At 39.3% G+C, this 25,828-nt stretch overlaps 1 protein-coding gene across 2 annotated transcripts; it reads left to right on the top strand.

Annotated features, from left to right (window-relative positions):
* The first annotated feature begins 1,309 nt into the window (after positions 1-1,309).
* On the top strand, positions 1,310-24,679 carry crabp1a (cellular retinoic acid binding protein 1a). 2 transcript variants are annotated; one of them, XM_042496443.1, is made up of 4 exons: positions 1,310-1,601; positions 7,692-7,870; positions 19,368-19,481; positions 24,295-24,679. In XM_042496443.1, the coding sequence occupies exons 1-4, from the start codon at positions 1,532-1,534 to the stop codon at positions 24,343-24,345; spliced, it is 414 nt and encodes a 137-aa protein (XP_042352377.1). In that variant the 5' UTR covers positions 1,310-1,531; the 3' UTR covers positions 24,346-24,679. The 2 variants fall into 2 exon arrangements, with proteins under 2 accessions (XP_042352377.1, XP_042352378.1); XM_042496444.1 differs by lacking the exon at positions 1,310-1,601 and adding an exon at positions 1,813-1,874.
* The last annotated feature ends 1,149 nt before the right edge of the window (positions 24,680-25,828 follow it).

The raw sequence follows: 25,828 nt of genomic DNA, 5'->3' as shown, positions 1-25,828 counted from the left end.
TGATTCATTTGTATTTTCACTGAAATAATAATGGTGGGTAATGAACCTAATGTAATGGCATTAGCTGCAGGGAGAAAAAGAGGTCTGTTGTCGTTATCTCTGATATGACAAGAAGAGGTGCTTTGAGAGCAGAACAGCATAAAAACATGCATGCATTAATTTAATTTCTAATGACTTAAGAGATGCTTTTTCTATTTTTGCTTCAAGACACAAAAAACATGAAGTGCTTATTTTTGATGTGAAACACATAGCATGAACAGATAATTGACATGTATATTGAGATAAAGTTTAAGAAAGACAAATAAAGCCATAACCCAAGCTTTGTCCTTTACAAACTAACTTTTAGATATATGTTTCATATTTCTGATATTCTTTAAAAGAAGTGCCTCTGTGACTCTGCTCTGTCACTGAAGCCCCACATATGGAATATAACTGCAAGGAGTCTCTAAAAGTGGCAGCTCCTTATGTAATCCTCATTTTCCTCCTCTTGGCTTTTAAATTGTCAGTCTAGCCACATTATGGGATTTGGTCTTGGCGCTTGGTGTCAATGGAAATTAAAAGGACTCATCCAAAAAAGAGTAGAAACTTTTGAGCTGAGGTGTCTGTTTCTAGGAGGTTCTGAGTCTCCTAAATCTGTCCCGTGGAAACTACTTTTGATCCATAAACCATACTCACTTATTACATTTTCAGCTGTTTGAATTTAGAGGAGTAAAGTATGAAATGACTTTAAAATGTCTGTATGCTGTCTGCTAGTGTACACTTGTGTATTGTTCACATAAACCGGGGGGGGGGGGGGGGTCCCGTAAGGTAGGGTGGGAGGGAGAGTGTGTAGGTTTGTTTTCCATTTAGCGCCCTGACTAAATTAAAAATGGCTGAATAAAACAGTTGAAAACCTGAACTTCATATAAAAAAACATAGTTGAAGCTGTCTGAGGCCCCTCTCACCCCTTAAAGGTGCAGTTAAGAAATAAAAGTTTTAAAAAACTAATTTGAACTATGGTTTGATTTTGGGAAAAAAAAAAAAAAGGATATGAGCCGCTACTTCAGTCTTTAAAAAAAGGCTTTTTGAAGCAAAAAGAAAGCCAACCTCCACTTTTTAAAAACTGATTCATAATGGAGTTGTTGACAAAGGATGAAGGATGAATTAAGTCATTTTGATCCCCAGAGAAAGAGGACACATCAGTCTTGTTCTACTGTGTTAATGGGACAGAGCTTTCAGGGGGAGGGACCTCCTCTGACTCCCATTAAAGACAGTAGCTATAAAAGAGCTGAAGACAAGATTGCAGCCGGCACAGTGAGGCATACGCATGAAGCAAGGGTGTGTGTGTCAAAAACTGAATAAATAAAAGAAACACTTTGGTGTGTAACAGTGTGAGCGAGAGGTTGAGCCCAGAGCAGAGGAGACAGGAGCACAAGGGAAGGAGGAGGAGGGTGAGAAAGAGTCAAAGAGAGACAGAGGGAAGAGGACAGAGAGAGGCATCAGTGCGTGGAACAGGTTCTTTCGGCAGCCCTCGGACTCAGCCTCAGCAGACATGCCTAACTTTGCCGGCACCTGGAAGATGAAGAAGAGCGAGAATTTTGATGAACTTCTCAAAGCCCTTGGTAAGCCCTCTTTTCTCCCCCTCTCCTCCCCTCCCTCCATAGCCAGCTCCACATCCCTGCATGAGGTTGACTATCCATCATGTCCATATAGAAAAGGGCTTTTCTTGTTCTTAGAGAATGGCATGCCTGACTTCCAACAACATCGTATTGTTCGGAGAAGCTCCCTGGGAAAAAAATGCAGAGATCTACAGGGAGATGCTGCTGAAGGGAAATCCCTCGGCTTTCCAGGAGATATGAAACACTGGATGCTGAATTCCAGCCTAAACAGACGTGGTATTGTTACATGAGGAGAGGAGGGGGGCACAACATTATTCATGTTAAGCGTTTAAGTAGGGCATGCATTAGCAATGCCAGGAGGTCTCTGGAGCCCAGCGCTATTCTCTTGTGTCCTATCTTTTTTCATTCTTTTTCACCCTTTTTAGTCTTAAACTGATGATTGTGATGGTTTAGATTTGGACCACTTTAACTGGGTCATTCAATTGTGTGGCGGTGTTTGGTCATGCCGGGACTGCTGAAACAGACAGGACACATCAAAAGGCTGAGTGTGAGTTTAGAATAATGTAGAAATCTTTAGAGAGAAGTCCCACAGTGAGTGCAGGGAGCTGCTTTGACAACTCACCAGGAACTGTTGACACCGAACTGGAACATAATTAGAACTTTTTAGACATAAATTATTCAATTTTTAGCACAAACTGAGACTGTTGAGGTTGGAAAGTGAAGAGTTTTGTACCTTACTAAGTGAAAACAATTGACAGTTTGGTTGTTTGTCCATCAGCGCAGCACCTAACAGAAAGATTTCTTGATTATTTGATCGTGTATTTGCCTGTGAAAGAACCTGCTGTGTGGTTGCAGTCTTCCTTTAAACACCCCCACCTGCCAAAATGCACTGCAACAAGGGCTGGGCAATATATTGATATTATATCAATATCATGCTATGAGACTCAATATTGTCTTTGATTTTAAATATCATAAGTGTTGTCTTGTCCTGGCTTTAAAGGCTGAATGGCAGTAAAGTGATTTAATTTTCTGAACTTACCAGGCTGTTCTAGCTGTTTATTATTTGCCTTTACCCGCTTAGTGACAATTCTTTATCAAAAATCTCATTGTGTAAAAAATTTGCAACAATTTGATATTGAAGTGTCCGTTAAAAAATATTGTGACATTTGATTTTATCCACATCGCACAGCTCTGTTATATGCCGTACTGAAAGGATAAGGCTAGTGATGTTCGGCATTATTATTGCCAACATCTCCAGTGAAAACAAGTAAACTCACAATGAATGGAACCTCCATGCCAAATCTCAGCCTCCTAGGGCAAAATTTGTGGCTGACAAAGGGTTGGGAAATTTGGTGGACTAAGTGCCCAACCAACCAACCAACAAAGCAAGCCACAGAGCTGTTGGTCACAGCTACAAACTAAACCAACCATGAATGTATTTAAACAAGTATAGCATTTAGAGTCAAAGTCTGATGTACTGTAGCTTTGATCAGTAGTATTCAACGTTTGTCTGGCCAAGGATTGCTTAGTTGAAGGCGAGACGGAGCAGAGATCCCCTACTACATATAATGCAAAGTAAGATTTATGTTAAACTTGGCCTATAATAATGTATAGCGCAGTCTTAAGTGCTCATTTCTAAGAGCGGTGTGTCAGAGCAAGTAAGATTTGATGGTATGTGACTCTTAAGGTTCACGTTGCTGATGTTGACAGTTAGCGCACAGTGATTTAGTGTTAACTAGCTAACACGACTGCACAAAATCCATGTGTCACAGTTAGCTTATCATTAATGTTGTGTAATGGCCAAATTATAGTTGCTAATACTATGTTGGAGTTATGTGTATCCTCAGAGATATTTTAATATGGGGGAACAAGAAAACTTCAAACTTATATTAAATTACCAAATAATAATTTGGTGGCCCCCCTGCAGTAACTCTGAGGACTCCACAGGGGTCACAGACCACCTGTTGAAGACCCAGGGCTTGGATTATTCCTCTGTGCCCAGCACACTGTTACTCCAAACTCATCAAATACAGATACTTGGTCAGTGACCCTGCACATCGAAATCATCGAATCATTATTTTTTTGGATGACCTGGGATGGTTTGTTGTATTGAGTCTTTTCAAAAAATAAACTCCCATTTTCACAGGAAATGTATCATTTCTGCTCATTAAATGCAAAGTTTATTTTGAAAATACACCTAAAATGTAAGTTAAAAAAAAAAAAAACTATATATATATTTTTTGTTTGTTTCCATCAGTTTAGGCAACAAAAGTAAGTGTTTTGAAAAAAAAATAACGGTTAGGTTTAAAGTAAGTATGGCTGTTACTAATTTAATATGACATGTAACTAAGGTAGCATACTTTACATACTAGCACACTTAAAATAACTTGATCGACTTTTGGTCTCACACGGAACACAACCATCATTTTGGCGATTTAGGAGTGACACCGCTTTGGTGTCCTAGATCTTAATTTTTTTCAAAAAACTATGAAAAACATACAAAAGAGACACAGTGTTGCACTGGGTGGTGTGTTTCTCTTTATGTAAACCCAAGGCACTGTAGTCTTTTTTTTTCTTAAATAAATCCTGAATACACACGTTTGGCATTCAAAGTGCCAAAAAAATAGATCCCTGCAAATGCAATATTTCTGCTTGCTTGAGTTACATCCTCTAAAAATGTTGTTCAGCTGTTTTAAGAAATTGATTAATCTTTTTTTAGAGAATAAAATATATTTGTGACTTGTTATTAAATATTTATGTGTTCAGCAGGAATCAGTGGTCTTGGGACAGAGGAGAACAGACATTGTAGGGGAGTACTGAGTGACAAATTGACACAATGTCGATTATGGTCTTTTCGTGGGATTTGTTGACAATAGAAAAAAAATACAGATTAATGTCAGCCTCATCCTTTGATCCACAGTTCTTATTAAGACCATAAAATCATTGAAGAACCCCCAAAAGACCACAGAAGAACACACTTCAGTCAGCTCAAGACTCAGAGTTTTCATTAGTTTTTATCCCTCAAGAATTCTCACTAAAAAAATTCAACACCTCTCCCCATGCTTCATTTAATATGTGGTCCATAAGGCAACTATCCCTCCAAATGGATTTTAAGTCCAAGGAGAAATCATTCACTCTCCGAGTTTAGCACCTCATCCATTCACAAACACATTTAACCACATCTGCTGGAGCAGATCACTCGTTCGCTCTTACATAAGGGTTCGGTCAATGGGGAGCTGCGATGGGCAACCACTGTGGATTCCAGTGCTGCAGGGCTGCCACTTTCCATCAACATTTTCATAATTATCTGTTGACTCTGAGATTTCCCTAGAGTATGGAGGGGACTGTTATATCCAGGGTGGCAGAGTGAACAGAGCTGTATGATCTGATCAGAGTCACTGTTCGCTAATTGAGAGCAGGCATGTGGGTCTGCATTTGATCAAAGAAAGTAAAGTCACTGCACACTTTACGCACAATTTTACAGCTGAGCCAAAACATGGATTTTGTATTTGTGAGTTAATTGTGATCTTGTCAAGAAACACAGAAGCAATACAAATTGCTGAAGTTAAAATTTGAGCATTGGACCAGAAAAAACCTTAGATACTGTAGGCAGTTTAGGAAAAATAAGCCTTGTTCTCAGTTTCTATTGGCCGCTTGTAATAATGGTGGTCCAAAAGTAAAGCTTATTGTTCTTTTCATGACTGATTTGGACACACATGGTGCTTGAAAACATCTCAAATTTAAAATGTCGGCGAATCAAAATTTGAGAACTTTGGTTCTCACTTTGGTTTTGATTTTTCAAGGAACAAGGATAGACTGCTTGGCCTGCTGACGGTCATACATATTTAATGCTATAAAAACACATGGTGTGATCTCTCAGATTATGGGTGGGGCCGAGTGCAAGCTGTCAAATTAATATGTTTTTATGTCTGAGTGTTGACCCAGACACACCACGGGGCTTTTTGTGTGAGGAGGATCTCTCAGATCTTATTAGGGATGATTTTTCTTTGTTTAATCCATGAAAAATTTGCAGAATTAAAACTTGATCTTGTTTGCGAGGATATTCAATATATTCAGTTATTTCCGGTAGCAGGAGAGGCCAGTAGAATAAAAGATCCACGACTTTGGCCGGACATAAAGCCAGATGGCCGTGCAGAGTGAAACCAGGTGTGCCAAAGTGTTGTCACTAGCTTGAGCAGTGCTACACACAGGATCACCACAGACAAGAAGAGCTGACTTGCGTTTACACTTTTTTTTTCTGGACATGGCCAAAAAATTTATTAATATTCCTCTCAATTTTTTAGAAATACTTGAGCTTTCTGTCAGAGCCACAGGGCGTTATTGTTTTTTCACTATGAAACATCTGCATTTCTGTCTTTCTTGGTTAAATTTTAAGCCTGCAGATGCTCTCATTCACCATAAATACAAGCAGACATGCAGCCAGCATGTGTCTCTACATTTACGGGCTAGAGTCTGATAGAAGCTGGCATGAGGGCCTGGAGAGGTCTAAATCTGGGTGGGGTCGAGGGTAGAATACAAAGACAACAGAACACACTGGAATATGTTTTGGTGAAAATGTCAGAACCGACAGAACAAAAAGAAGCCGCATCTCCCCCTTTCTTCCTTTCATGCTGGTTTATCTCTCAGTTTCTCCATCCGACACAAATATACATTTGATTTTTTTTTTTAACAAAAACAAAAACTATACCACCCTAACTGAGATGCAGCCTCATTTTTTCTTTCATGTCTCAGCTTTTCAGTACCTACTAGTTATCAACCTTTAGCTTATTTATTTATATATATTTTTGAGGCATTAAAGCAATCTATAACTTGTTGCCCTCCTTTAAAGTAATACTTCACTCCCCAAATGACCATTTGAATATCAATCACTCACCCCATGCCACATTGAATTTGTGAAGAAAACTTGTGAATCATAGTGAATGAAGAATGCCAAAACAAAAAACAAATCTTGATGAACTGAAGTGGTTGGGGTCCACGTTTAACAACAGCAAAACTATATCAAAACATCCTTGTACAAACTCTCACGCAACCCCTGCAGTATAATCCAAGTGTCATTTATCCAGTCGTATGCTCAGTCCTTTCCAAACAGACAGACCTGGCTTGGCAGTTAACTAAAAGTGATTTTAATTTATGCTCCCTTCAATGCTAGACTTCAATGCTTGTACCTCACTACACACAGAAGCTGCTGGTCTACTACAGCCTGGATCAGTTAGTTAGTGTTACTGTGTGACTTTAGTGAATCCAAAATAACCTTCTAAAACACTAAAGTCACACAATAACACAAACAAACAAACGGTTATAGGCAGCAGTAGAGCAGCAGCTCCTGTGTTTAGTGAGTTAAAATGACTGTTTATGTGAATGGAGTCTGGCTACAAAGAAAGCATAGATTAAGGTGCACTTTCTGTTCAATTCCTATCAGAAAGGGCTGTCTGTTTAGGAAGTACTAAGCATATGAATGGATGAATGAAACTTGGATTATACTGCACAAGCTGTGTGAGAGTTTGTAAACTAATGTTTTAAGATAGTTTTGCTGTTGTTGAATGTGGACCCCTATAACTTCAGTTCAATAATTTTCTCAGTTTTTGGATTCTTTGTTCACTGTGGAGGCAGACAAGACAAGTTTTCCTTTGAGTTTTCGTGACAAAGTGAATGTAACAATTGTTGTACAAATGGTCATTTGGGGGGTGAAGTCTTCCTTTAATGCTAGCCTCTAATGAACACAAAATTATATATACTGATTAGCTAACCAATTGGAACAGTCGTAAAACTGCATTTCTGATAAAATGGAAAAATTTCTTAATGCATTTACTGTATTCAGCTGCCTGGCTCATATTTAACTTTATTTTAAATAATTAGCAGAGTGCCGGAAAAGTCAGCATGTTGTAATTACTGAGTCATGATCAACAACTCTAAAACATCCCAAAGGATATTTTATAATCATTTTGTGCTATGAGGCAGTGAAACATCCCATTTTATTCCCCGCTAATAACTAAATAAGCTTGTTAAAATGTTGAAACTGACCTGTTTCCTCCCTCTTGTCTTGTTGCTTGGGACTGCGTTGTTCCTGGTCAGGAGTGAACGCCATGCTGAGGAAGGTGGCTGTGGCCGCGGCCTCTAATCCCCACGTGGAGATCCGTCAGGACGGTGAGCAGTTTTACATCAAGACATCCACCAGCGTGCGCACCACCGAAATCAATTTCCACATCGGTGAAGAATATGATGAAGAGACGGTGGATGGACGAAAGTGCAAGGTAGAACTGCAAAATCAGATATTTGATATATGACACACTCATACTAAAAGGGTCATATCTTTGTCTTTGTAAGTTTTAGCCCAAAACATGTTGACTTTTTTGAAAGCACATTTTTAAATATAATTTTTTCCTGCAATAAAGGTAGCCATTAGTGTTCCATTTCTTCAGTGAAATATAAAAATCTATGAACATACAATATATACTATTTGAGTATTGTAAAACCATCACAGAGAAAATCTAACTTTTGTCAGCATTTCATTATTGATGCACTCTAATAAAGTTTACTGTAACAGGGGATTAATTTGCACTGCAAAAAAAGTCATCACTTTGCAACAATAACACCAAACAAAGCAGATATAGACAGGAAACAAGGGATGATGTGGTTATATGGTATGTGTCTTAAACATTAGGCAACCAGGATGCCCCACAATTTGTAATGTTAATTTCCAAGATGCCACATGAGTCCTATTGTACAGACATGGATGGAAACCAATAGCTGCCTGGAATACATCCAAGTTTCAAAAACACAATAGCATTGTTGGCAAACTTGTAACATGCAAAATTCAGAGTAAGGTCCTTAAACGTTATTCAGATTGTTATCTTTAACCCTTAAGTAAGTGACCATTTCAGCCCAGTAAATAATGCACTTCATAATGCCCCCCTTTTTTAAACATTTGTCATGCTCATTTCACTCTATACCTAAAACGTGACAGTTCAACTGTCTTAATTTAAATATAAAAACTTCCGTCTGCCTAATTTTTGTTAAACTTTTCTATCACTGCAAACAGCTGATGCCATAATCATTAGTGTGTTAGCATATAGTTTTATCAATGGCATTTTGGGGACTCACTATCCATGTGGGGACAGAGTTGGAGTCCCCTAAAGGTACATAAATGAACATTAGGGTCGAAACTTGGATTATGGTCATGTTAGGGCTATTATTAGGTTGAGTTTCAGTATTGGGATCAGGACGGTGGTGGTTAAGGGTTACAATTTGATTGGAATGAGGGAATAAGGGAAATTGTGTCAATACAACACCTTTTTAAGTGACAAAATCTTATATTTAAATCTTATATTTTCTACCCCCCCCCCCCCCAGATTACATCTGTATTTAAAAGGGAACAGCATCCTAATCCAGAACTCCTCTTTAATATCTACACATACCTAATTGAATCTGTCTTCTGCCTTATAATTTGGCAATCTCAGTGTTTTTTTGTGTGCATCAAAGGCCCTCAAAGTTATTTGCATGCTATTGTTGAAGAGCATTGAATGAAAAATTAATACCTTCTTGCGGTTTCCTCCATTGGTATCATCCTCACGTCTGTGCAGCTGGATTAAGGGCAGCTTGAGTTGGGATGGATGAGAGTTTCTCTCTGAACCTCTTCAGGCCCCGAGGGGGATTTCTCACATCCTGATAGACAGTCAGAGCTCCTACACAGGTTTGGAAAGCAGACATTTATTCTTTAATTTTTTTTATTTTTCAGGAACATCAAGGTCTTCAAAACTCTTGGACATCATTACAAATTCTGATAAAATACTTAATAATAATAATAATAATCTTGCAATAAATAAAGAGAAAAGTAAAATAGGAAAAAGAAGTCAAGGTCTGACATAAAGGCTGTGTTGTGTTACATGTAAAAAGAGTAAAATGGTTTCCTTAGAGACATCTGATATGATCTCAACACTAAAACATTTACGTCATCTGTGTGATAAATATGTGGGTTGTATAATTAGATAAAGTGGATAAGGCTGCTCGATTGTTTAACCTGATCATTTTCTGTCTTATATTGTAACATATTTTAAGTATGTCTAAGAAATAACACCAATAAATCATTACTTTTAATGAGCAGAGGATGTGTTTCATCTTCAAATTAAAATCTCTAAATCTAACAGCTTTTCCATTGCAGTAAATTTTCTTGATAATCTCATCGGACCAACACAATGAACTGAGGCAACTCTCCAAAACTGAAGAATTTGGAGACAGGATGTCCTGGTGAAAACACACTATCACTGAGTCACTTTAAGTAACAAGATATCTTGCATTAATGGTCTGGAGGCTGACATCTTCCTCTGCTTAGTAACCACTGTCTGAGCTGGAGAGAAGAGTCTTGTTTGGTATCAGTGAGGACACAGAGTGGGTAAACATTAGCATATAATCCAGTTTATCCTCTCACACAATGGACAAAACATAAGAGGAGCCACACTGTTATTGAGTTAAAGTAATAAGTTAAGAAGGTGCAATTATGGGGGAAAAAGAAGCTGGTCAGGATATAGTGTCTTTCTACAAGACACAACAGCAGGACGGCTTTGTCTCATAAATTCATATTCTATCCACAGGTGCATATAAATAATACCCTTGAGAAAAAAAGTTTGGCATAGGTGAGTGTTGTGCTGCAATATGCTTCCATCTCTATGTTCAACTTTTCAGAAAGAACAGGCTGCAGTGGCTGTTGCAGTGCAGCGGAGGAGAGTTGCGTAACAGATGTAGAATGAGGAGCTGACAGTCACTGTAAAGTCAAGTTTCTCTAACAACTGGAGGGATTTGGGGGGTTTATGGATGATATCAGTGATATTTTTTAAAGCAAAAAGCAATTCCGAGCCTTGAGTATGTCATTAAATGTTCCAAAAGTATTAACCCTTTCAAACACGGATCAGCATCGGTTTTCTGGTTCGACTTTCAGGTGCATTTAACAAACATTTAAACATATGACACTTGAGCAATTTGATTTGTTTTCTTTTTAAATCAATGGGGGAAAAGGTAATGAGCAACTTAACAAGAAAAGTGAAGCAAACTGCAATTAATTAGTAAAAGGTGATGAGAAAATAAATCTTGAAAATTGTCTTTAAAATAAAGTGAGAGTGGGATTACTAGACAATTATATTTACAAAAATAGAGAAAAATAACTTTTCTGGTCTTTCCTCTCCTTGTTGTTCAGTTTCTGGTTATTTTCTTGTAACTAAGAAAATCAAGTTAATCTGCTCAAGTTTCAAAAAGTTAATGTTTTCTCTACATTTGTAGGGTTTTATCAAAAAAAATCTTTTGATTCCATTTTTTGCAATTGGTTGCAAAAAATAACTACTGGGTGTGTGTGTGTGTGTGTGTGTGTGTGTGTGTGTGTGTGTGTGTGTGTGTGTGTGTGTGTGTGTATTGTTTTAGGTACTGCACAGCCAGTTTCGTTGTACACTTATGTTCAATGACAAAGCTATTCTGTTCTGTTCTATATTTACATATTCTCTTAACAGGCAGTCCCAAGTACTGTGGTGGATATTGACTTTTGCAATTAATCTTTTACTTATGGAACAACAATAATCCTTTAAAGCTGGAGGGCTGAAGCACTTTGAGAAAAGCCTTTTTTCTTACAATATTAAGGTTATTATTATCAATTTTTAAGCCCAATTTATGACCTGATATTTGAATCTTTGACAAAATATAGTTTATAACATAGTTTAGACAATGTGCTAAAATTAAACCACCACCACCACTACAACATCAACAAAACAAATCATAGTAGTTAGAGATGACCATCTTTCAACTCGAACGGTTAAAGTGGCCACCCCACTAAAGAGCGCTTGAGCAACAGATCTCTCATAGTAGCTGGCCACGCAAACACTTTTTAACAAACAAAAAAACAACAAAAGAACAAGGCCTATCCTTCCAAAATGCAGAAATGTTTCTGATTCTGTACTCAAATGTAAAACAGACAAAAACAGAGGAAAATCATTATCCCCAAAATAACTGTTTGGCATCAGAAAGCAATCATTTTCATGCTTGTGGAAAGGAAATAATGCACATGCAGAGCAGAGGGAAAATGTGCCATTGCGTACATGCACTATATTAATTCAAGTTGGCTAAAAGTCTGAGAATTTGGAGATGCATATTTTCTGAAGACCACACTGCCATCCTGGGTATGTGTGGTGCAGAGTTCATTAAGTTTTTGATCTGTGTCTGTTCTGTCTTGTTTACATATGTATCAACACTCAGGTTTGTAAAATGTGTGGATGGTTAAACAGCATTCAACAGCTTTCAATATTTTGTCTTAACCCTTTGTTTTATGATGTGAACTACGTGTTGCAGGGTGTGAAAGCAGACATGACCTATTTCAGATCCCAGGAGACAGTGTGGCTCCTTCTGTCTGTGCCCTGGGGCATGCTGGGTACTGGGCAAGGCTAGAGTGTCATCACACATTTGCCACATCCACTTGTTTGGGTTTGAGCATCAGCATCACAGAAGGTGTAATGACAGTGAATTGCTTTTCCAATGTTTTGTATCCGTACTGCAGTGCACTGGAGTTAAATTTTAAATGAGGGAGGTTTGCCAGATCAGTAAACTTTCTGTTGCTGCCGTTACACAGGTTAGACCACGGTATTTCTATTGTTTCATCTAAAGTATGGGGGAAAGCAATAGACAGAGACTGTTGTCATTGGATTATTTTAACACTAAAATCAGGCGGCTGTTGCTTGAAGTGCTCTATTTCTATATGGATAACAAACAGTCAAGTTAAGCACGTTCTGCTGCGCCCTTACCTGAGAGCCCAGAGTACCCTCTATGCAAGACCACAACTCCAAAAAATAAAATCAATATGAAGTGTGCAATTTTAACATTGATGCATGCCACCACAAATAAATGCATGTATGGAAAACCCTAAGTAAACCTGTAGGATGAAAAACCAAAACAATGAGCTTGGACAGCGCTAAAGTGCTTGATAGATCTAGAGGAGCTGCAGAGTTAGATGATCATTTTCTGAGGGTTTCATCACTATGAGTGACCCATTTCAGATGGCACAAAGTTGAGGTATCGTTTACATGGAAAAATATCGACTAGTGCAGCTTTAAATTTTTGTTTACTTGGTATTCTGTTACCTGAAATTAGGGTTTGATTGTTGTCTATACTATGCATTATTTTGTCTCTTCAAATCAAGGAAGTGGCCCTCAGCAACAAGCACATTGTGTTCTTGTGTGGCAATAACACGCAAGAGTGAAGCTAAACCTGTAAGAGGCAGCGCCCGCTGACACTGGCACATGTGCCTGGAGATGGAAGGGAGGCTCGGGGAGGGGGTGGTGGCAGTGTGGGGTGTTGGCCGACCCTCAGGTGGAGCGGTTGGCCGGAGAGCCCAAAGTAAGTTTTGGCTGAGGCCATCTACCCCTGTGGTTAAAGGGATTACATGCTGATCTGTGGCTGGCGGAGGGCAGAGGGCTGATTAACACCGCCACAAGGTTAAAAAGCTCCAGTTAATCTGTGAGAAAGCGGTGGGATCAGACGGCCTCCTCTCACTTCCAGCAGGAGACAGTGATAAGAGACTTCCTGTCAGTCTCAGAGACGACGGAGGAACAGACACCAGACAGTCGTCGGTGCTGAGTGGACGGTGAGAGACGGTGTTTAGGTAGGAAAAGCTCAAAGACAAACATGAGCACAAGAGTTTTTTGTTGTCTTATTCTAAAAGTAAAGTTGAGTTTTCAGAAATAAAATAGCATCTGTGGTGCAGCAGCATTTTCATTTGAATGTATAAGCTTATTTCCCAGCGTACAACAAAGCAAGTCACTTCTGGGCAGAAATACTGAGAAGAATGGAGTCTTTTAACCCAGCTGATTGCTACAGAGACAGTCATCTGCCGTGGGGCTACATGGAGAGGAAAGGGGAGCAGTGATGTTTAGGTGAATAAAGATCAGAAACAAAGCCTGTTGATAAAAATATTTGACTTAAACACATGCCACTAAAAGATTTCATCACATACTGTCACAAAGTACAAGAACAAGACAGCATATGTTTTGTATTTTTTTTTTAAATAATGGACTATTATAGGACAGATGATCCTAAAATGTAATGGTGATCCATAAGGCTCAGCAGCCTTGCAGCGGTTCGGGTGTAAATGTGATAAAAGTGGGATTGTATTTCCAGGACAACATGGCTGAGATTCACTCGAGTGTGATTTCTTTGCTTTTGACAGAGTGTCACTTAGCACAGAGAGGCAGCAACAGGCCTGAGGCGGATGACAGGCAAATCTAAAATGTGTTGCAAGAGATGAGAGTGGAAAGACTGATTCTTCCAGACTGATTCTGATACACAGTGAGACCACAATATTAGGATTTGGATTTGCAGCCCTTCTGTCTGCTTTTCAGTTTGATTTGTAATAACCTTTCAGGAATAAAGGCAGTGTAACAAGCATAACTCATAGTCTGCAGAGAAACATGAGCATAGACACTATGAAGTTATCCTTAGTTTCCTGATGGGATATATTTAAAGTAAATGACCAGAGAAAACAGAGGGAAAAATTCCATGGCATTCGCTTTTGCTAAAGGGGTAGAAAACCTACAACTACCAGAATGCACAGTGCTGCACCAATATTTGCTCCCATTGGTGTTTGACATAATTTGAGCTTGGCTTGGCTGACCAAACCCCCAGAGAGTGTGCAAGGCTTTTTTTTTTTTTAAAAGGCCAACAGTGGAATAACACCTATAACGTGATGCCCTGCGGTCCAAAAAGACTTTTTGCCATTGACTCAAATGGCAAAACAGACACAGATCAATCAGTTAATACTTTTTTGAGCATCACAATCCCCATAAAATGACTTGTTTTACTATCAAGATTTCAATCATTCAGATGGATAACCTTTGGAAAGTATAGGAAAGCAGCATGATTTTCACATTTTATCTTCACTAATGTTAGCAGGGTGCAAAACTAGAAGTAGCTGGCTCGGAGGTCTCAAGCGTGCCTGATCTATGGGCCACACAGTGTGGAAGCAGTGAGGATCATCTGGGTAATTTTATATGCAGCAGTTTTTTGGGCTTCATAAACCATTCAGACCCCTGGGAAAGCAGTTCAGCCTTGCTCCCAATTTTTTTCTAGTGGCCACTCGCAGTATTGCAGCAAAAAAATCCCTGCAGCCCAAAAAGCTTTTTCTCCCTAGACCACCACTGTAAAAGAGACGTCTGTAAAGCTGTTGACATGACACCTCCAACTGCAAACAGGGTCAATAATGAGTCTCCTTGACTTCTTTTCTGACTTTTTCACAGAAGTAATTCTGGAAGCTAGAAACTTCTTTTGGCATATGCACGAGCAAGTCCTTTGGAATGACAAGGCATGTCTTGACATCTGGTAGGCTATCTAGTTATCATTGTGCATCTATGGTGCCACTGAGCAACTTTCATTGGAATAAATAGAGCCCCGACACCAACACTGTATGAAGTTCTCTTTATACATCCAAGGCCAAGACATCTGTCAGTCAAGCAAATATGCCCCAAAAGTCCCTTAAAGTCTTCTCTTTAATGGAGAATGGTATCATTAAAATGAGAAATACTATAAGAGGTGTAATGACCTGTTAGAAACATAACTTCTTATGGAAACCCATCATTCACTTTCTGAGCAGAGCACTGTACTTATGTGGTTATTAGGGAAAGTGCATCTTGAGGTGTGATCATCACTCAGATGTGATACTTAGCATTTAGTAAAATATAAGTTGAATTGATGAGGAGCAACTGTGCCTCTTATTTGTATTCCAAAATGCAAGGCATAAGCTCCTGAGACTGGGAAAACTGATGATCACTGACATGAGAAAGATAATGTGATCAAACTGTGGAACGCAACGAGGCCAAGAGGGACTGAGCATGTTATTTCGGGCTCTGAAAGAAATGTGAAATCAAAAAAAAAAAAAATTAAACCAGGCAGGAAATGAGATGTTCTCCTACTTTTCGACACACAATTTGTGTCTGATAAGCAATAGAAAGTCTGTGAGAGACTGAACCAAAGCCAAAGGCAGCAGATGTGCTGATAAGTAAAAAGCTATAGAGAAAAACAGGACATGGTTATAAACAAATGCAGAATGAATTTGTCTTGGTCCCAAATGTGTGTGCACAAGCCCTGGTGTGTTATTTGGAAGAGAAAGACCATGTGTGAGAATTTCTCAGTGACTTAATGTGCAAAAGAGAGAATGAGAGAAAATCCATCCAAGTCAGAGGCTGAGACTGATGCTAACGTTAAAACGGAGGCGTAGCTAATCGACGCTCTGGGTTCGGGCTTTATTAGGAAAAAGAAAATCAGAGGGAGAGCTGTAGAAAAGCCCTGCTGTTGTTCATCTTGGCAAAGCCTGTGGACAGCAGCCTGCAGGGATCCATGATGGCTTTCCTTACCTTTGATATGGTGATTAACATTTGCCTCTGAAAAACTGAGGCTGCTGCTCCATCCAACGCTGAGCAGTGGCGCTTCATCAAGTACAAAAATTGTAAAGATTGTCAACAAATTGTCCCATAAGGCACACAAAATTATGAGTTTTCATTAGGCTATAGTCCTATCTAGGTTTTTATTTTGTTGGATGTAAATGTTTTGTTTGAGTCAGATAAAGCAACAGCAGCTTTGATTAGCTCCAGGCTTTAAGAGCAGGATCACAAGCTGAAGATGCTATGTTGAAAAAGAAATTACAGCTGCAGTTTATTAAGAGGGAAAAAAATAGATTAAGCAGTGTAGGAAAATATAATCTGAGTCTGATAGCACAATGATTGACATTGGTAGTGATGATGTCACAACTTCTTAATCATTTTAAACTGATTTAAGAAATGTGCTGATCTGGACTCTATTTTCTGGAAATTCTACTGTTACAAAAAGCAATGAGGGAAAGACAGATACAGCTACAAACCAGCTAACTTCCAAAATTGTCAGCAGCCAAATCGACTCAGATTGGCGGTAGCCCCATTAAAGAGGTATTATGGGGTTGGAATCAACGACAACGCAAACAAGCCACAGTGCCCTGCTGGTGCTGTTGGCTTCAGTGGAGAACCCCTTGATAGTGGTGGGAGCTCGTCTCTTTTCTGCAGAGGTCACAGACATAGTCTGACTTTTTATTTTTTTAATCAAGACATGAACTTTATTCAAGATGTTAGAATAAACAAAAATGCATGTTCAGCCAGGCAGATTGGACCCCTTTGTAACTGGAGACAACTGTGGGTCAAGGGCAGCCGCACCCTCTGCCCGACAGGGATGTAATGAGGTGGGAGTGGGGAGGCATTTTACCAGTTAGCTTTAGAGGTAATGGAAGGCAGAATATTTCACCCTTGGACAGAGATAGGCTAGTTGTTTCCAGCCCATTCTCATTTCTAAGTAGTCAAATACCGCCACTTTTGCAGTGCTTTCGGCATAAGATCCTGATGCCAAAAGCCATCTTTCACGTCTGCACAATATGCCACTGAACGTCGTCAGCTGAGACCATGGCCAGACAGAACTGTTTGCTGTGTTATCATATGCTACGGGACAGTCAAACGGCACCTGCCGCATCACCATGATACACAGATGGTGAGCATCAGTTAAACCGCTGCCAGACGGAGACGGTCACGCTGCTGGAGGGCATCAGGTTGATACACTGCTGGTAATGATGTAATATAAGGAATACAAAGGTCACTTTAGGGTGGATTGGACACAGGGAAACATCTAGCATGGCTCTCATCTGCCTACAAGCAACTCTAAAGCTCATTAGTTTGTTTTAACACTTTGGTTTTCATACAAAAAGAAAAAGGGAGAGATATGATGTTTCTAGTCTTTATGCTTGGCTGCAGCTTCATTTTTAAAAGAAAAACATGATCAATTTCCTTATATTGCCCTCAGTAAAAAAGCAAATATACATAATTCCCAAACTGTCATACTGTTCCTCTTACAGAGTAGCTTTTGTGTCAGCAGACAGTTGAGGTAATGAGATACGAGTGCAGTTAATGGACCCTAAGCTGACCAAAATGATAAATCCTCTCCATTAACACAAATTGGTGCCACGGGGTCACCTTGGTTCTGTTTTTTTTATGAATTCTTAGCTCTCTGATAGGCAATTTGAGTCAGTTACTTCAGGAGAAATTAGTCCTGAAGTCAAAGTCTGACTAAGCCTGTTGAAGTCATTTGAAATATTATTGAAGCGAATTAGCAGACGGAGACCCCGACCAACCAAAAGGGCTAAGAGGATTTTATGTTTGGTTTTTTTTTACTCAGTCTGCTTAAGATTCAGGCCACTGACTTATAAAATGATATTGCTCTGTTCATTGAGGGCTGAATGAATCAACACAGGATAGATTTTTTTTTTTTTTTTTTTTTAGTAGGATGTGACATTTATGGCCAAAAGTATGTGGGCATTGTAAACATATGGTTGTTGGACATTTCCAAACCATTATCATTAATCTGCTGCTTTAACAGCCTTTACTCATCTTGTCAGTATTGAAAAACAGAACAGAACAATAACATATACAGATATTATATATCAACAAGGCCAATAAAGAGTTGAAACTTGTTTCTAAGGGACCCTTAAATGTAATTCAAAGGACCTGATATGTAGCAGAACCCAAACAAATGTAATTATTATTAATTGGTTAAAGCTGCTATAATTCATATTTTTGTATTTAAGAGTAACTAAATCTCCAAACCACCCTTTTTCAGTTAAAATGAAATATATAAGGGTATTTAGTAGTGTCATTAATTGATTCAGATTTAACTAAGTGCAAAGTGTTAAAATTTTACATAGTGTGTTATAAATACAGGGTTTTGCGCTTTTACATCCATTATTGTTATGCAAATATTCAGAGTCAATTCATCAAAAGAAGCAGTAGGTGTAGGTACAGAAGCTAATTGTCCTATTAGGTACCACTGAAGAGGAGGAGGGCACAACAAGATGATGCAGGCTAATTAAGAGAGCGCCAGTTAAACTTTAAACTGAAAGAAAATATTGGATGTATTAAGCTGAGGAGAGAACATTGGACTATGGAAATAGAGAATTTTGAACAACTACTATAGTTCTTATGACAGCCCTGTGTGTATACGGGTGTTTGAAGCCTTCCAGTGATGCAAAAGCCCATGCAATAACGGTATATCATGACTGAATGTCATACTTTACTCAAATCTGAAATTGTTTCCATTGCACTCCGTTGCATCCCTTTCCCACTCCCCCTAAGCATTTTTGCAGTATTTCAATTGATTTTTATAATGCACTAATTTAAAATGTATACAGAAAGAGGTGGATAGAGACATATTTGTGGACATAAACCCAATACTCACTTTTAGCTCTGTTTTTGGTCTCCACCAACTCCAGATGGAAGTATGTGGCTATTTAGCTGCTAAATGTTCAACTGTGTTTACCATCTAGTATCTTATTGTGTCTGTCTGCTGCTTGGGTGCTATGCAGATAGTGTACGGTGGGTTTTTAGAGCTGCCTGCTGCAATAAAGTTGCAATGAAAAAAAAACAAATAAAACAACAAGAAATGTAAAGCTCTGCAAAGTCAAAGGGAGCTGCAGATTCAGGTGATAATTCTCAGTATGCTCATCACTGTGGGTGACCCCTTCACCCCCCTTCTTAACACAGGAAGTGTGCTCCAGGATTTGTCAGTACGCTTTGACATCACTGTCAGGTGCAACAGGACACATTTCTGACATAAACCAATTGGCATTGGCATTTAGTGACACTTTAAAGGAGGTGCCTCACCAGTGTGTTTCACCATGATACTGATCTTTCCAACTTGTTGTTCCTCCCCCTGCAGAGCCTCGCCACCTGGGTGTCAGAGAACAAGATGTACTGTAAGCAGACTCTGGTGGATGGTGGCGGCCCCAAAACCTACTGGACCCGAGAGCTGAACGGCGATGAGCTCATATTGGTGAGCGCACAGCGATGACTCATTGTTTCAGTGAAAGCCTCTTAATAGATTATTGCTTAAAAAAGACAATGACAAAAGTTCTGAAGTTTAGAAGATTAATTAACACTCATTTCCGACTTAGATCAACAAAGGGAAGACAAAAAAAATAATTAAAATGCTCACTCTGAAGCATTATTCTATAGAGTGTGATCTGATGGGTAGTTAATTTGTATGGTTCGCCTGTTATGTGGCTTGTTCTCATGGAGACCTGGAAGACATCAGATGAATTAAGATGCGATTTTTCAAGCGTTCTCGTTTGAGAAATGGTTAATGAAACGAGGCAGGGAGTGTATGAAGTCACCCTGGAGATTCATCCATAAGGGAAATGAGAGAGGCCGTTTCCCGAGGAGCCGAGCTTTCATCCACCCCGCAGAGAGATGCTGAAAGGAGAACAAGAGGAGCTGCTACGCTGACATTGCAGTAATACCCCCTGTATTTAGCCAGATTAATATGGGCGAAAGTCAAAGGGTCCAAAGCCCCTCGAACGATGTGCAGGGGAGCCGTCCAAGACCAATGGACCGGACGAACAGTTCTCAGGGACTCAATAGTTCTCAGGGACTCAAGAGCTTTCCTCTCTCAAAGTTTGACGCTCCCACGCTCTGCTTTGTTGTTCCTTGAGTACTTGTAAGATGAATGTCTAAGAGCAAAAGCTTGGAACAACAATATAGGAGGTTTAGATGCTTAAAACGTAATCACAGGATGTTTGTGTAGCTTCAGGAAGAAGCACATCTTCAGTGCTCAAAGGGTTAGTTCAGATTTATTGAAATGTGATTATATGGGGTACTTACTCATAGATAATATATTACATACAGTAGATATCAGTTGGCAAACTCTCAACAAGCTAAGCAATGTACTTATGTAGAGGGGTCAGCAACAAAACGTATTTTAGGTACCTCAAAAAAAGTCCCGCTTAAAAAAAAAATCAGTTCCAGTAGATTGCATGGCAATATCGTATCGATATACTGACGCAAAGTATCAATTTGGTTATTATATAAATTAGCATTAATTTAATTACAAATTAATCCTTTGGTAGCCTACTAGACAAATAAATAAATAATGTCAAATAAATAACTTTATTTGACAGGATATTGTGTCAGCATGAAATGGGGAGAGAGAGGGAATGACATGCAGCAAAGGGCCACAAGCTGGAAACAAACTTGCGGCCTCTGCTACAAGGATATTGTATGTGTGGCTCATGCTCACCTAGCTACTGAGCGCCCCAGGTGGAATTGTTTTTAGAGATTAACTGTCTTTAGGTGGCTAATATACGTTTTGTTGCCGCCCCTGTCCACAGCTGCACGTTGCTTAGCTTCCATGTCAGACTCATGCATGCTTCTCCAAACTGGGGGTGTGATTACCACATAAAACCCCACACAAACATTTTTTAACTATTCCTTTAAATTATATCACAGTAGGAACATCTCATTGTTCTGAGGAAAGCAGAACATGTTCTATCTTTTCATATGTTGGTGATAAAAACAGGATGTGTTGCAGCACCTGCCACTCTGGTGACACTCTGGCCTGCCTGCCCTGGAGGCACTGAAGCACTAATGGAGATTGATCTGGCCGAGCTACGACACCATCATGTGTTTTTTCTGCTCCTGTCACCTCAGTCCTCCCTGCTATCACACCATCAAATAACCTGCAGATAGACCATGTTTAAAGTGCAGCTCTCAGAGTTAAAATTTAGACTTTCTCTGTTCAGTATTAACAGCATTTACATGTAAGGATACGTAAGGATAACTGGTATGATATTGGTTCTCTGTGCATGTAACTTGTATTTGTTACCATGACAACACTAAAAAGTAAATCTTGCCATTATTCACCTGAGACAGCTGGCCTAGTTTTGGTGCCACAGCAGCTTTATAGAGTAACTGTTAGTATGAAGGATGATAAGAAACAACAGTGGAAAGAAAGTGAAATGGCCCCTTTGATTGGTAAAGTGAAAATGAAAATTCCAATCCTGACTCCTAAATGAAGTTTTTATATATCACTAAATTGTTTTTCCAATTAAATAGCACACTTTATCAATTCCTGGATTATATTCAGAAGCAACGTCCAAGCATCTGTCTGCCATATCAGTTTCTAGTGGGGTTTTACTAAACACATGTGATGGCTTAGCTTGACTCAGTTTGACTCTCTGTGTCAGTCCAGCAGGTCCAGGATTTGCATCTCCATTACAAAAGGGCTACCCACCTGAAGGTGTTACTTTAACTTATGACCCACTTGTCTTGAGTGATGTCCTTTAAAAGCAACACGCTGATCCACAGCTAAAGGTCCCGTTATTTTGCAGTGCTTTACATGTTCAGTTTTCTACAAATTCTTCACAATGAGATAACATAACATGACTATGTTACGGCTGAAGGGGAAAATCAAAATAAAGCAGAATACAAGATGCAGGAGAGAAATTAAGCTCAAAAGTGCAGAGCTTTAGTTAGAAACTATGAAAGTTGTGACAGTCACAAAGAGACATTTAAAAACTCTTTCTCTGTGTTTCTGTTGCACACACAGGGGTGAGTTAAGTCTGGCAACACATGCTTGTTTGAGGGGGAGAAGGAGGGCTGTCAGGGGTTGGCTAAAGTCAGTGAGATGCCACCACTAACTGCTTGGAGGTGGTTGGGCGTGCTTTTGGACCGACTCCGGAGATGGTCCATCTCGAGCATGGTGTGGCTCAGCACAGTTGAACTGACAATGCAAAGTGGCACAGAAAGGTTTGACTCAGCATGGCCAAAAGTGCCGATGGAAAAGCCCTATAGGAGACAACAAGGAGGAGTCCGCTGGTAGAACTATCCCACATAAAGAGCTTGCAGCTGAGCCACTGATGAATGAGTCCCTAATGATGAAGCAAGAATGACATAGATGGCGGTAATCAGCTAAAGCACGACTTCAGAGCTCTGTCTGAACAAATGCTACACGTCAAATGTTAAAAGCAGTGGGAGAAGAGAAGGATGTGACAACTAACCCAACTGTTACTCCTGTCTCTGCAGTTTTAGTATCAGAAATACTTTCATCAGATGAATGAACAGATGCGAACAATCAACATTTTGGTAAAAATATAGAAAATGGATAGAACCATCCGTGTGATTAACACGAATGCCTGCAGTAGGAACGCAGCTTCACACAAGCCCAGACAGGCAAAGACAAAAGGGCAAAGATCTGCTTTAAGGAGCTCCTATCGCTAAAAAAAAAACAACCTTTAGTTTCAACCACACTGGCAGGTTAACCTGTTTTTTTTACCATGATATGGCCTTGAGGAAATGTTAGTTTTAGAAATATTGAATATTTGCACTTTATATGAAAAGGAGACCTCTAGGAACAGAAGAAAACCGAAGTCTTTTAAGGAATAAAGCATAGCATATCAGAGAGAAGCTGTCTAACTTGCTCAATTTGGATGAGACTGAAGCCCAAAATAGATGTGAGTACTTTCTGAAAACAAGATTACAAATGTACATGTTTAAAATAAAATGTACTTTGATCCAGTCTATTTAGCAACAGAGTTATCCTCTAAACTACAACATGTATTTTTGTCAATATTTCACTGCAATTGGAACTACTATATAAATACACATGTGAAGATAAATTCTCATTAACCACTCAACAGTTAAGTATAACATCAATGCTGTTTTACAGCTTTTGTGTAAAAAAAAAAAAAAAACTTGTCATAAATTGTCCTGCCCAGCACACAACTTTACCAAAATGTGTAAAATATTATTGCAAAACACCTGAAGCCTCTTTTTAAGAAAAAGAGACATGAGTCATCTTTGCAACCAGAAAAGCTCCTCTTTTTGGGACAACTGGAAAACCCAAAACAAACACAGTCTGAATGTAAATCATATCTGTTTCCACAAAAGCCTCCAGACACAGAGACAGACCAACAATTGCAGAGCTTGAGCTCAACACTCAAAGGAGGACAAGCGATCATAAAGCAATGGTCTGATTGTCTGTGGCAGCTCACACTGTAAGTGGGGCACATTTCCATACGATTTGCATGATCCGTTTAATTGGTTTAGTCTAAAAACACATTAAGGGCAAAGTCTTGTGGATTTTCTCCGGCTACATCAGCCCGAAATGAAATGAGAAAATGACGACACATCAGAGGATTGGACTCAGTCATCTCAAGCTTGTGAATTCAAGGGATGCATAAATCTATGAAAGCTATGAAGCAGTTTCTCTCGGTTTCATCAGCAACAGTTTGCATGATGACCTAGATGGATGGCCACAATTTTGACTGTGATGATGTGACACACAATTCAATAGGATTTCTTTGAGATTTTGAGATCCTCCTGCTGCAAACAATACAGTAATACTGACATAAACCAACAAGCTTTACATGTTTTTTTTTCATTTCAAGACTATGTGCAAAGATGATTTTAAAAGGGTTTTTATGGGAAAACAAAAAAGAGTCAAGACTCGTCAGGGTCAGAGTGCTTGAAATGAACTAGTTTGTATGACATGACATTCAGGCCACATCTAAAGGCAGAAGTGTTTCTACCTGATGCGAAAAACCACAAAAATGCCTCTCTAATGTCTCACCAAAATTTGTGTCTTTTTTGCATGTCTTTCTAGCCTTTGGATGAGTACCAGTACCAAAAAAAAACCTTATTAGACTATTCGACTTAAGTTGCAGCACACTGATGTTACAGATGTCTGTTGAAAAAAAAGAGAAACCAGCTTTAAAATGTAACGCTTATTTAACATTTTCTACCAGCTGACTGTAAGGACTAATCACCATCAGCTATCTAACATGCCCATTTATCTTTTTTTTTTCTTTCAGACTTTCGGGGCAGATGACGTAGTGTGCACACGGATCTACGTCCGGGAATGAAGCTCTACAATATTCATCGGGACAAGACAGACCCCAAGTTGGACCGCAACAACTCGTTTAAACCCAACAACACTCTGTCACGCTAACACGCTAACGCATTTGCAAAGTATCCTGTGTAGCCTCTCAGCATCAGTCTGCATAGTCTCCATGAACAATAGCAATGTCTCTGTGATCTGGTTCTTTGTAGTGAGTATTGTGTCTGCAGTACAGTAGCTGGATATCTCAGTGTCCATATCTGCAACCCTGGTGTCAGCTGTGTATGTAGGATTTAGTAATCAGTTGCATTGATTAAGTATTCATGTTCAATGACAGGAAACAATAAAAAAGGAACAAACAGCACCAGAGACTCTTTCTTCTTAAAAATGCATTTTTTTAAGGGTGGTCGTGTGAATATTTTGAAACATGTTACTTACATCAATTTGCATCTTCTTCTTGGCCTCCTTTTGTTAGTGCATTGCCATATTTCTTGACACATTACTGCCACCGACTGGCAATCACTGGAACAGCGAGGCCTGCACGCATCTCTCCATGGTGCCAGGTGGGGTCAAAATCTCCCAGAGCATCTTTTAAAAAAAACAAACAAATATGTGTAAGGGTTAAAAATTCATTCTTTGCCAAGGAAACAGAAGTTGACATTGTTGACAATGACATGTTACCTCAAGGTCCATTTAGTAGCTGTTCTAAAGCTTTTGATCAAACCACATGGTTTGTGTACAGTTTGTCCAGTTGTCATGGAATTAAAAACGTCACCATTTTCTTTTTTTTACCCAAAGAAAAAGACTTTCAGCAGTTGGTGCAGCTATGCTTCTCCTCCTTTAAAAATTTTAAAGCTCTAAGAAAAAAATCTGCATCTGCACATAAAAATATGATTGAAAGCTTCTGAGTGGCGACTAACTGAACCTCAGGTTGGCATTGTTTTATCAGTAAATGTGTAGTCATGTTTTGTAATAAATAATGCAGAGAGTTGACCTGCAGACTCATTTTCGAGTTAAGATATACATGTAATACTTTATCATTTAAATATTACCTGTTCCCTCAAAGTAGAGGACACAACTCGGCGAGGTGAAGTCAGAGGTCAACTTCCACTTTTGGCAAAAAGAGTCTTGGGCTGGTTCAGGCCTTCACAGGTTTCCAGCTTTGGAAATAAACATTGTTATTCAGGCTGTATGTAGTTACAATAGTGGAAAAACAATAATGCTGAAAAATATTGCAACAGTTTACTGTGATTTTAAAGGGGATCCAAGGGTGAGACTGCAAGACAAAGGGAAAAAGGGGTAACAAGGAGTTTATTGAGTTTTGCAGTGGATGAAGCAGGCAGATCATAGCGAGTCTGAGACTGGTGGCGAGAGGCTGGAGTTAAAGCAGTTGAGCTGTGGCTGGAGGCACAGGTTGTGAGAGGCTGGGCGGCGAATGGCTGACGTGGTGGAGCTTGGAGGGATGAGGCATTGGAAATGGAAAAAAAAAAAGCAAATTGTCGAAAACC

This window comes from Plectropomus leopardus, chromosome 11 (assembly GCF_008729295.1).
Source record: "Plectropomus leopardus isolate mb chromosome 11, YSFRI_Pleo_2.0, whole genome shotgun sequence".
Lineage (NCBI taxonomy): Eukaryota > Metazoa > Chordata > Actinopteri > Perciformes > Serranidae > Plectropomus > Plectropomus leopardus.
Note: the sequence above shows the minus strand (reverse complement) of the source record. Positions and strands in the feature narration are given on the sequence as shown.